We start from the raw sequence: 12,150 nt of genomic DNA, 5'->3' as shown, positions 1-12,150 counted from the left end.
ACTTGCTCTTTCCAGACAGAGGCGTGCAGGGGAAATATATTTCAATCTGTGCCTCTACCTCTCTGATCACAGACAAGTCTGATTAAAACACATTTTATTTGAACCATAACTAAATTAGCCTAGATTATTAAATGGCATTAGCCTGTGAGGAAAGGGAATGTCATAGCAACAGTGTTGTGTAATTTAGCTATCAAACTAACTACTTGCTTATTTAAGCTTTAATAAGCTTACATTTTATATATTCCTGCAGTTAGAGTATAACTGAGGAACTCATAAGTGAGTTTGTAGTGACACTGCCTTACTGTTAGTAGACAGCGTCCCTATAAAGTAAATCCAGACACTATTCCTCTGTTTGCAGTGATATATTTACAGCAGGCTATCTCGATACTTAATGTGTTATATAATTCAGACCATACTTGGCCTATAAAGTTTCAACACTATTCAAATGGATAATACCCTGAAATGTTGATTTAATAAGACTAATTGAACTCATTGACCATATTAGAAATATCATGGCGGTTATGTAAATCCCACCAGAATAGCCCATGCTGTACATGCCAAAACATTTGCTGCACGTCTGTGCAAGAATCAACCAACCAAACTCGGATTCTTACTATAGCCAAGTACATTTAACCAGTGTCAGAAATATATTAAGTATATATTTCAAATATATATATATATATATATATATATATATATATATATATATATATATATATATATATATATATATATGCTGCATGCCATCTTTCACCTCATTCCGCTGCAGCTGAAAGAAGTTGTTGAGATAGTTGGAGTTCAGGGACGAGCTCAAGTCCGCCGCTGCGGGAGTCTTACTGAAACTGAGATCCGGGTGGGAAGAGTTGGGTTCGGGTCTGAATGCGTCAAAGGCGCTGGTCTGGTGGGGGTCTTGCAAGGAGAGATAGACCCAGTTGAGAAGTTGCGCAGGCTGGTACACGGAGGCACTCGTGTCTATGGCAGACAACAAGCTCATCTTTCAATTCAAATGGCCAAAACGGTGATTCTTGGACTGGTCTCAACTCTTTTGCCGTCTTGCTTCTCGTTGCCGTTCCCCGGCAGATGGCAAGTGCTCCTTTTTTCTTCCCGAAAAGTGGCCCTTGTCCTCCTCACGCCGGGAGCCTCGTCCCAGTTAGATGTAACTCAAAAGTCATTGAGCTAACATGTCAGTATCGAAAGTTTTCCCCTGCTCCCCATGGTCCGCTATCTGCCTTTATTGCAGCGGGGCAGAGAGAGGCTCTTTGAATATGTAATGAGGACGGCTCTGCGTCACCGAGGACGCAGGCCAATCAGCGTCTGGGATATGAATATTCTTTGAAGGCCCACTGAATGAGACAAATGGTTCCTCTGCTGATTGTAGCTCCTCATCCCTACAGCTCAGGGGTTTATAAATACTCTGCAGCGTCAGACAATTTAACAGACTATCTCTGATCCATATGATAACATGCATTACTTGTAACATGTATCATTAATAACATGTATTTGACTATATATGTTGTGTGTTAAAGAAGGGTGGTGAAAGGTGTTTTGTTTATTCAGGGCCAGAGGTGAGGAGTTACACCTAACTGACTAATATTTGAATTGTTCTTATTAACTTGATTTAACTTACGCATAACTACTTAAATTCCAAATTCTGTTACTAATGTTGATCGGTTGTCTAAAAAATATTGCTTCATGAGTTCAACAACAGAAACACTGGATCATTGGTGAATGCCAATGCGAAAAGTCTGATTAATCAGAATAGTTAATCAATCAGTAAAATCAGCACCTCAATGTCAGCCCTCTCTGTTGACCAACCTGGAGATGACAAGCAGGCCTATTAGTATAGAGAAAACTTTAAAAAGGGCTCCCTCTTGTGGCAAATGTCCTTCTCACACACACACGCACACGCACACGCACACACACACGCACACACACACGCACACGCACACACACACAACCACAGTACAGTTGTGTAATTCCAAACAAAATAGTCTTGCGTAGCTTTCTTTTTTCAAACGTAGGATCAGTGACTTGAAGTAGCTACATATATAACTTCCTTGTTGGTGTTTATAATCACTTAACAACCACAAATATAAACAATAACCATAGTCATACAGTACACACACACACAGCTTTACTCCAGTAAAACACACACACACAGATATATTATTATTATTATCAATAATAATATTATTATTATAACGTTTAGTACTAGACTTTTTAACTTCATCCCTTAATGTGTTACAATCCCTGTGTTTTGTGTTTATCTGCCATTTATTTCTTCTTTAAAGCACTTTCTAAACTTAGAAAGAAAAAATGCTGGATAAATTAAGTTCATTACTGTTATTATACCTCATTGCAGTTACAGTGTATATGTATGTATCTTTGATCACCATAAAACGACATAGGCTTTTAATTTGTAGTTATATAATATATTTTAATGTAGTTATATAATATAACCATTATTGATAAGATTTTAAAGTGTAGGAATGTGTATATATATATATATATATATATATATATATATATCTACACTATCATACCTACACTTTATATAATCTTATCAGATTGTTGAGAATTGGTAAACGTATCTGTGTGTCAGCAAACACACAATTGATAGGTGGTTTAACTCATGTTCTATATTGAGGTCGTAACACACCTGTGAAATAATATCCCTTTTGTGACAATAGGTGACGCCGGTGTGACACATTTTCCATCGTGCCATGACCGCTCATGTATCGACGTCTACTGGCGGACACATATTTGTTGTTGTCACGTGGTGAACGGGCGGCTGCCTGTCACTGCTGCAGAGCAGATGGGTGGGTTCCTTAAACGGAAAGTATGAGTCCCACCCATTTTACTTAAGTACAGTCAAAACGGCGGCTGGTAAAAGAAATAGTTCCTCCAGGAAGAGACTGAAAGCAGACCATAAAGTAAGTGCTAACATCACGGAACTACTCAAACAGGCCGCGCTACAATTACGAATCGTTTGTTAGCTTACGTTTTAAGTTATATGTGCGGAGAAGTGGCGACTATTTATGGAGTCGTTTGGTGGTTTAACGTAAGACGCCGCCGCCGTCTTTCCGCCTGCCAACGTCATGGCAAAGTTCCCCACCAGCAGAGCCTTTAGCTCGAGCTGTAAGGCTACAAGGTGTCCCGTCTCGGTCGGAACTGATTGGGTTGTGGTTTATTATTTTAATGGCTCGCTGGCTCGCTAATTAACGACGCTTGTTAGAGTTGAAGTGACGCGGATATCTATCCATGTTATGTAAACCGGTCGAGGGAAAGCTTAGCTTGTTTTCTACTGGACGTGTAACGTTACAGGCCCGAGGAAGCTTCGTGCAAAGTACAAAACGAAACATTTTGTTTTGTGTTTATAAAATAGCTTAATGTCTGATTTTCCTATTAACGGACACGACTTGTTTATATTGTAAAACTATCACTGCTATCACTCACTAACCAAGATTAACGTTAAGTCATTTGTAATGTCTTGTGTTTCATTTTATTTTCTCAAGTGAGTGAACACCCCGACGATAGGGAACACTATGAAGGCGAAACATTCATGAATATGAAGATGATCTCGCGGTCTTGTGACCACACCTTTATGAAGTTGTAATTATCTCACCTTAGTGGTTTTCGCTTTTGGTAAAACCTTTAACCCTGAAACAATAACTGTCTTCACTAGCACCCCTCACTCTTTTAGCAAATGGCTTAGAACAATATTTGTTCAGACGCGTTTTAAAGTTCGGAGAAGAGTTTCACAATGGCCCTCTGAGTCAGTATCAGTGTGGTGGATATGTGGTCTGACTATGGGACACACATCAGTGCTACTGTGGTGCACATTGGTTTGGATTTGACCTCTCTGTTCTATAGGGTGGCTTTTTTTTCTGTGTCCATAAAATGCTAAGCAGAGAGGACTGTTCCATTAAGTCCACTGATGTCAGACTTCCCATGGAACAAGTAGTTACATTGGAACACAGGCCTTTCATACTGAGTTTGACCAACAAGAAAGTTTCCTCACTGCTCACCTAAAATTGGCTATGATTCAACTTTCCTGCAATAAAGTGTCTGCAATTCAGTAGATTGCAGTGACACTTACATTGCTATATTCAAAAGCAAAGACTAGTGAGTGTATATGGGGGCATTTACAAAGCATTACACTGAGTAAAGGGACTTTACGGAAAAAGCGGACTATTACTTAATATCCAGTATAACAACAAACTATACACTTATTGTAAGTCAGATCTAATTTCTTTATAGAAGACTATATAAGTGTACCCGTTTTGGAAAAACTCAACTCTCTTTACTATGTAAGGGGGCCATTTACAGTGCAATTCTTGCTTTTTAATTTTGCTTCACCAATAGATAAAATACCCTTTTTGTCTAGGTGGCTGCCAAGGATGATTCTTATATTTTTATTAATTGGTCATGTTTGGCAGCCCTTTGATTGACTTTTCTGTTTTATGCTTAAAGCCATGAGCTACCCTGGATACCCACAGCAGCCTGGGGCCTACCCTCCACAACCTGGTGCCTACCCACCTCAGCCAGGGGCCTACCCTCCGCAAGTTGGAGGCTACCCCCAACAGCCAAGCGGCTATCCTCCTCAGGCTGGTGGCTATCCTCCTCAGGCTGGTGGCTTCCCTCCTCAGGCTGGTGGCTACCCTCCTCAGGCTGGTGGCTATCCTCCACAAGGTGGTGGTTATCCTCCTCAGGCTGGTGGTTATCCTCCTCAGGGTGGTGGCTATCCTCCTCAGGCTGGTGGCTATCCTCCACAGGCTGGAGGCTACCCACAAGCACCACCACAAGGTAAGCCATCATATCGCACTATCACACTTTCTCATCTAGCACAAAGAGAGTAACACACAGCAATCATCCCATTAGATGAATTAAAAGTACTTGCAGAAAAAGTAAGTTTAAGTAAAACGGTTAAAGTATTCAGGTTTCTATTTGGTTCCCCCTCAGAAACAAAATAAACATCTATTGTTGCTTAGATCCCACAGTCCATCTTTCACATAGTATTACCATTCTCTGTCCAGCTCTCTTTCACCTCCCGTTAACTCGTTGAAGACTGAGAAAAGGAAGTTCCAGTAAGATGGTTCATTCCTGTCTCAGTTTGATATTTTCAACTATTTTAGGTATTAAGTAGCAACATTTATTGTCGGATTTCCTATACAGCGTTATCTTTGTTTTCTGCTGCAGGTAGTTGGGGAGGTGGCCCTGCTGGCGGATATCCCACCATTGGTCTTGGCAACTTATCCAACCCTGGATACAATGCTGGCATGGTAAGTTTTAAAAAAAAGAAACTGCATCCAGAAAATTCTAAATATATCAAAATTACAACCTCATCAGATTATTGCGTTGAATATTCCAGTTAGAATTAATTACACAGCCATTCATGGAATATCACATCTTTTTACTTTACGGTAAGACTTTTCAAAACATCTGCTTCTGTTTCTAGATCTCTTGCATGAGAAAAACAGTTCACATACTTCATTCTTATTCATGCTTCTTAAACCGATCACTCGAATGTAACTTTGTCTCAATCCCTTTTACTTTTCTGAGTCATTGTCTTGTCTATGTTGTTGTGTCATCATCTGAATTTCCATTTTATTATGGAGCATGGCCACACTTTATTTGGATGATTGTGCATCGTTTCACTGAAAGAAGTTCAAAAGATCAGGAAAATGGACTTGATTTATGCATCATATTTATGGAATTAATCTAAAGCTAATCCAAAAAAGGTGTGACCAGCTACCTGTGCTTTTGCTAGAAATAATCTTCAAATGTTACATATTATGGGACACCAATCTTTTCAAATCGCAGGCCAACCAGATCACTGCAGGCATGGGTGGTTTTACTCAAAACCCATCCATGTTCGCCCAAGCCTCTGGGGGGTACCCACCTGCTCCTCAGCCTAGTGGGTATGGTGCCCCCTTTCCTAACCAACAGTCATATGGCCTGTACCCACAGCCAGGAGGGAACATGCAACAACCCCAAGGCCCAGGGATGGCCTACCCTGGTCAGCCTGGGCAGCCAATGCCTGGTTATGGAGGAGCACCAGCACCTATGCCAGGTTACCCTAAGGTCCCTTCACCAAATCCTTCCATGCCAGCCTACGGAGGAGGAGGAGGAACCATGCCAATAGCTCCAGCTGTCAATGTAAGACACACTGATAAAACACACTTTTATAAATGTACAATGTAATGTCTTTAAAGGATTTTTAGTTAAAATAACACTGTGGACTTTACTGTATTGTTATCTCAGAGAGGATTCAGGGGAACAATCAAGGACTTTCCTGGAGCTGACCAACTTAGAGATGCAGAGGTCCTGAGGAAGGCCATGAAGGGCTTTGGTGAGTGCTGTGGGCAGAGATTTCCACAATATCCTCCAGATGCACATGATTCACTGGATGTTATCCATTTTGGAAGTTGTGTTTTAACTTTATATATTTTTTGTCTGCCTGTTAATTAATTATCAAAGAGCCTTTTTAGTCAAGGACTGCCGATAAATGTATTTAGATCATAGCATTTGTATTTAGAAAGATATTAGTCATTTTAAGTATACGTGTCACTTGTAAAGTACAAAATAACTGTTTTGAATGAGAAATTTAGACTCTTTATGTATCATCTCTTTATGATTTGACATTGTGGGCTTTTCTGTACAGGAACTGACGAGCAAGCCATCATCGAACTACTGGGCAGTCGCTCCAATAGGCAGCGTGTGCCTTTGCTCCGAGCCTACAAAACAGCCTACGGGAAGGTAACGTTCCTTCCTCTAGCTGAGTTTATATGTTGTTAATTAGACGTGAGGCCATATACCTTTTTAGGAGAGTATTTAATTTTACGTTTACAAATCAAACACCATTTCTCAATATATCATTCAACGTGGCTCAGTGTGCATTATACTAGCAGTGTGTAATGGTGAAAAGCAGGCAACAGGTGCTAGTGCTGCCAGTACAATGTTGAGTGGATTGGATGTCCACAGAGCTCATTAAAGCTATTCCTCACAGCTTCTTGTAGTAAAGGATGGTTTTGAGTTATGCCAAGTATGTTTCTATTTTCAGGATCTGATTAAGGACCTACACTCGGAACTGTCTGGAGACTTCAGAAAGCTGGTCATGGCCACGTTGAAGACCCCAACTGAGTTGGATGCTTCCGAGCTCCACTTTGCCATAAAGGTAAACAATCAGGAACAAAGCCAATCGCTAATTTTCTCAGCACCATCTTTTTGTCAATATAGAATCCAGGTTATTATGTGGTTTACATTGTACAATTATGTGCTTTTTATGAAAATTGTTACGAGATGAAGAAGGATATATAGACGTTACATTATTATAAAGTGTTGTAAAGAATTGCGCTAGTATTCACTGAACAGAAATAAACAGGAAGAATGTTGTACTGCTATTGGGCCGGAGGATGAGGTTGTTAGGTTATTCTTGTTCTGTCTTCCTAATAGGGAGCTGGAACCGATGAAGCCTGCCTCATAGAGATCTTGTCTTCTCGCTCCAACGCTGAAATCAAGGAGATAAACCGTATTTTCAAACAAGGTGAGATGCCTCAGGCCACTTATGTATATCTCCTTTATCACACAGCTTCTTAAACCTGGATTGAACATGTTTTATCACATTCATGGATAAGCGCAGTCTGTCTAGATTTGGGTACCACCATACGATTTGTGAATGCACATTGAAATCAAGGTTTCATAACTGCAACTAAAGAAAGTTTTATTTCTATGAATGTGTCATGCGTTTGGACAGTGTCCTAGTTTCCTACATGTCAGAGAAGCTGGTAGTATATCAGTCTTTATTTCATAACATCTTTAGTGCCTTTTATAATTTGAATTCAGTTTCACGATGCGTGTTGCATGTTTTAAATATGCTGTAAAAAGAAAATATTAATATGATCAACATCTTCAATCCAACAATATAAATTATAAGCCTTCAAAAGTCACTGTTACTTGAACCTATGTATTTGTATTGAAGTCATGTATTTATGGTCTGTTTGGTTTGTTCCATTACTTTTTTTTGCTATTTCAGAATACAAGAAGTCCCTGGAGGACGCCATTAGTGGGGATACTTCAGGCCACTTCCGCAGGCTCCTGATCTCTCTCGCACAGGTACATACTTATTATACATGATACAAATTAATTAGCTGTATCCTTGTCTCTTAGCAACGACTTTCAGATTGAATATGCTGTCCTGTATTTTGTTAGGGTAATCGTGACGAGCGGCCGAATGTCGACATCTCTCTGGCTAAACAAGATGCTCAGGTAAGGTCACTCATTAATGATTAATGTTTGAGGATTTATCTGCAACTTGGTTGTTCTTATATTGTTTATTACCAGACCTATTGATTTCAAAGACATGCCAAACCTGTGCACATTGCGGTTCTCGTTATAGGCCCTGTATGCTGCAGGAGAAAACAAGCTTGGAACAGACGAGTCCAAGTTTAATGCTATTTTGTGTGCTCGGAGCAAACCCCATCTCAAAGCAGGTATTCTCTATGGAGACATGTTCACAAGCATAAACTAACATAAGGTTAAACATCTAACATACATTCGAGAATAATATAGAATCAGGCCCCAAATGCAACTTTAGTGCCTTGTTATCTGTGTTACTGATGGTGTATGTATGTGTGTGTGTGTGTGTGTGTGTGTGTGTAGTGTTTCTTCAGTACCAGCAGATGTCTGGCAGGGATATCGAGAAGAGCATCAACAGGGAGATGTCCGGAGACCTTGAGAGTGGCATGTTGGCAGTGGGTAAGAATACAGGCACATGCACGCACACACACACACACACACACACACACACACACACACACACACACACACACACCTATTCAAGTCTAGTGTTTGGATGGGTGTAATGTAATATGAGTCAGAATCAGCTCCGCATAATTAGTTAATGACGAGTGTACAGGCTAGCCCAGCACATATTTGACATTACTTTCAATCATTTAACATTTCCCATGCTCATTGTGTTACACTTTGTATTGGAGCTATCTTAATGCTATTAATTAATTTTTGAAAAAGAACTGGAGGAAGGGCCGCTGTTGCATAATCTCTTTTTCCCCTCTCTTTTTTCCCCAACATTTTTCAGGGTTATGGTACAGTAACCTGTTTTTAGATGTGGTTTATTTGAATCCTTTCAATGGTTTTGCACACCCATTCTTACGATTTCATTGTGTGGTGGTGCAGTGCAGTGTTTTATGTTTGCCATTAGTTTTTAAGCTGTATCGTTTCACTCTTCTGTTTTTTGTTTCTAAAGGTAAGTTGAAATAAAGCTGCAATAATCAATATGTAGCCACTAGCAGAAAATCCCAATTACAAGCTGACAAGCGCAGCCCTTACTTTATATCACAAAGTTGTTATGTCTAACATTTAGCAGACACAGAGTGACATTATCACCCTATGGCGGCCATGTTTCCTGCCACCTGATTAATTAAAATCTATTAATTGTCCTATTAGCTCAGATTTATTTCTCAGGAATTGGTGCAGACTAAAACGGTCTCTTTTAGATGCTGAACTTTCTACATCAGCTAGTTGTCGAGGTTTTCTGGTTACTATTTGGGGCTGGACAGGTAGTGTGCAGCAGAGCTTGTTTGCTTAAAACAGCTGCTGCTGGCAGTGGGAGTGTCGTGTTGAAGAAAACAGGTAATTTGCAAACAGACGGTAAATGTGCTGGGCTCAAACAGGCTTAAAAGCACAGGTAGAGCTGCAGATAATCCTCTAAGTAAGTCCTTACGAGTGAAACCCCCTTCAGAGTCCATAGAGTAATTTCATGAAATGTGAAAATATTGATTAATGCGACTTTATATTGGCTTGTTGCCATCCTGTAATATTCTCTTGTTGTAATGAATAGCTTGATTTTTCATAGTTCACTTTTTAGATGGCACGTTATTAAAGTATTGTTGTCTTCATCATCCTTACTTTGCAGTGATGAATATTAGAATGGTGTTCTTTACAGTGCACTTAATAGTAATTAAGTGATCTTGTTTGGTATGAAAAAGAAGTAGATAAAATATGAGTGTGCCGTGCTGGTATTGGTAATAAGTAAGACTTTTCTTTTCCAGTGAAGTGTATTAAGAACACAAATGCCTATTTTGCTGAGAGACTTTACAAGGCCATGAAGGTGAGAACCCCAGTCTTATTTTGATAGTGATTTTCTATATATAACCAAATATGTAATATTTAACTAATTTCACCTTCATTGTGTTTGTTTGTTTGTTTGTTTGTTTGTTTGAATTCAGGGAGCTGGGACCAAAGACACAACCCTGATCCGGATCATGGTCTCCCGCTCCGAGGTTGACATGCTGGATATTCGCCAGGAGTATGTCAAAAACTACGGCAAGTCACTGTACACGCACATTTCTGTAAGTATCATCATATAGTATTTTTCTTCTATTCTTTGTTTCTTATACATATGTTGATCTTTATATGCTGTATATATATATATATATATATATATATATATATATATATATATATATTTAATATTTCTTGATATTATTTTCTCAAACATGGATCTGAATGATTTGCTGACGCATTTGTTTTATTGACAGGGAGACACATCTGGAGACTACAAGAAACTCCTACTGAAGTTCTGTGGGGGCAGTGACTGAGAAGGAAACAGTGACTACTACATTATAGAATTGTTCTATAAATATCTGTTCCCTGCCTTATCTATATGCACTATAGCTTAACTGCAAACCTGCATGCCATGCCAGTACTCGCAATGCAATGAATCTAGTATATATTGCTATGTTTTGTTTCTTTTCTAAATATATTATGCACACAAATGTTCTATATTTTTTCACTGGTGATATCTTTGCTGGATATTTGGGTTTAATATACATGACCATACAATAGATTTCAAACAAATTAAATTAGAGTTCTTATATTTTTAAGATGTTTTATATCAATTCTGCCAATATTTGCAGATATCTAATGATCTCTGCCGCGTTTATCAGCTAATTTTGTAATGTTCAGCAATGCTGAATAAAGTGAAAGACATACATAGCAGCTCAGTACCAACATTGTTTGTTCATGTTTACAATTGCATAATCTATTCTATATTTTGTTTTCCCTCTTTTTTCATTCATCATTGTTTGCATCAGATGCTTTTATTAGTGTTTTTACTCTTAGTTCCTGTTATTGTAGCATGTAAAACTCAAGCATCACATTTGTTGGTGATTGTATCTTTTTGAGTCTCACAAAATAAATATTGAGTGCTCACGCTGGAAGTATTTAAGGTTCAACACATGACATACATTTAAATATAAATACCATAAATTACCAGGCCTTTATTAAGATACATATGTCCCTCTAAAATTATATCTACCATATCCCTTCACTAGTTAAAAAGAAAATGAATACCTAGGTATAATACAAACAGTTTTCTTCAGATGCACAATAACCAATTATAATGTCCTCCAAAAACTGTAATGACCTTCTCTTGTCTGCTCTGATAGTCAGTACTTGGTAATAGACTCAGTTTGCCAGTAGAGGGCAGTGAAGTCTCAGTCCAACCCCAACAGACACATTTCAACAAGCAGAGTTCCATACAAATGCTCAGCTGTGAAGAATATGGATCATTATAAGAGGGAATTATATCAATAACAATGGTCACAATTCAGTCTAAATTTGTACAGGTAACATAATAATCAAGTATATTCATTCTCCAACACTGAATATGATGGAAGTCTGCTGACCCTTAAATGCACATCGTTCTACTCAATCAATACACATACATCATTTCTCTTTCCTTGAGGGGCGTGTGGTGCTGCACATGGAGCTCTCCGTGGGTTACTACGCCCTGTTGACTTTACTTAAAATGCTGTCGAACACACTTTACTGTGGAGGCGTGGCTCTGCGCTCCGCTGGCTACAATAGTATGTGTGAGTTAACTGCGCTACGATCAATAACTCTTTGAGGTGAGAGGGGGGAGGGGGGGAGCCCGAGGAATTGATGTCCTCCATAAAGCTGCCTTGGTCATTAAACAAGTCTAGCATGTGTGCAGGGATGCTTGGATAGCCACCATGCTAGAAGAATCATGTTTGATCACATCCTGTTCAAATTGATCAGAAAACCTTTAAGGGCATGAAATAGATTACAAGATTTGAATGAAGATTAGATCAGTTTTGAGAGGATAAT

At 39.1% G+C, this 12,150-nt stretch overlaps 2 protein-coding genes across 5 annotated transcripts in view; one reads left to right on the top strand and one right to left on the bottom strand.

The window, feature by feature from the left end:
* The window catches only part of zcchc24 (zinc finger, CCHC domain containing 24), a 31,651-nt gene extending 30,386 nt beyond the window's left edge, over nt 1-1,265 (bottom strand). The window contains exon 1 of the mRNA XM_034551251.1: nt 755-1,265. Within this exon, the coding sequence (XP_034407142.1) occupies nt 755-994 (240 nt within the window). The 5' untranslated portion in view covers nt 995-1,265. The remainder of the gene's footprint in view (nt 1-754) is intronic.
* A 1,505-nt stretch (nt 1,266-2,770) lies between these two features.
* On the top strand, nt 2,771-11,240 carry anxa11a (annexin A11a). Of its 4 annotated transcripts, none has more exons than XM_034551858.1 (15): nt 2,771-2,933; nt 4,474-4,806; nt 5,200-5,282; nt 5,971-6,159; nt 6,265-6,352; nt 6,665-6,759; nt 7,064-7,177; nt 7,456-7,546; nt 8,036-8,115; nt 8,212-8,268; nt 8,399-8,492; nt 8,662-8,757; nt 10,071-10,129; nt 10,248-10,370; nt 10,560-11,240. In XM_034551858.1, exons 2-15 carry the CDS (start codon nt 4,476-4,478, stop codon nt 10,617-10,619), a joined length of 1,560 nt encoding a protein of 519 aa, XP_034407749.1. In that variant the 5' UTR covers nt 2,771-2,933; nt 4,474-4,475; the 3' UTR covers nt 10,620-11,240. The 4 variants fall into 4 exon arrangements, with proteins under 4 accessions (XP_034407749.1, XP_034407747.1, XP_034407748.1 ...); XM_034551856.1 differs by having other exon boundaries at nt 2,780-2,933; nt 5,824-6,159; XM_034551857.1 differs by lacking the exon at nt 2,771-2,933 and having other exon boundaries at nt 4,464-4,806.
* Nucleotides 11,241-12,150: the final 910 nt, after the last annotated feature.

Source organism: Cyclopterus lumpus, chromosome 15, assembly GCF_009769545.1.
Source record: "Cyclopterus lumpus isolate fCycLum1 chromosome 15, fCycLum1.pri, whole genome shotgun sequence".
Lineage (NCBI taxonomy): Eukaryota > Metazoa > Chordata > Actinopteri > Perciformes > Cyclopteridae > Cyclopterus > Cyclopterus lumpus.
The sequence above is the reverse complement of the archived record's forward strand: the minus strand, read 5'-3'. Positions and strand labels throughout refer to the sequence as shown.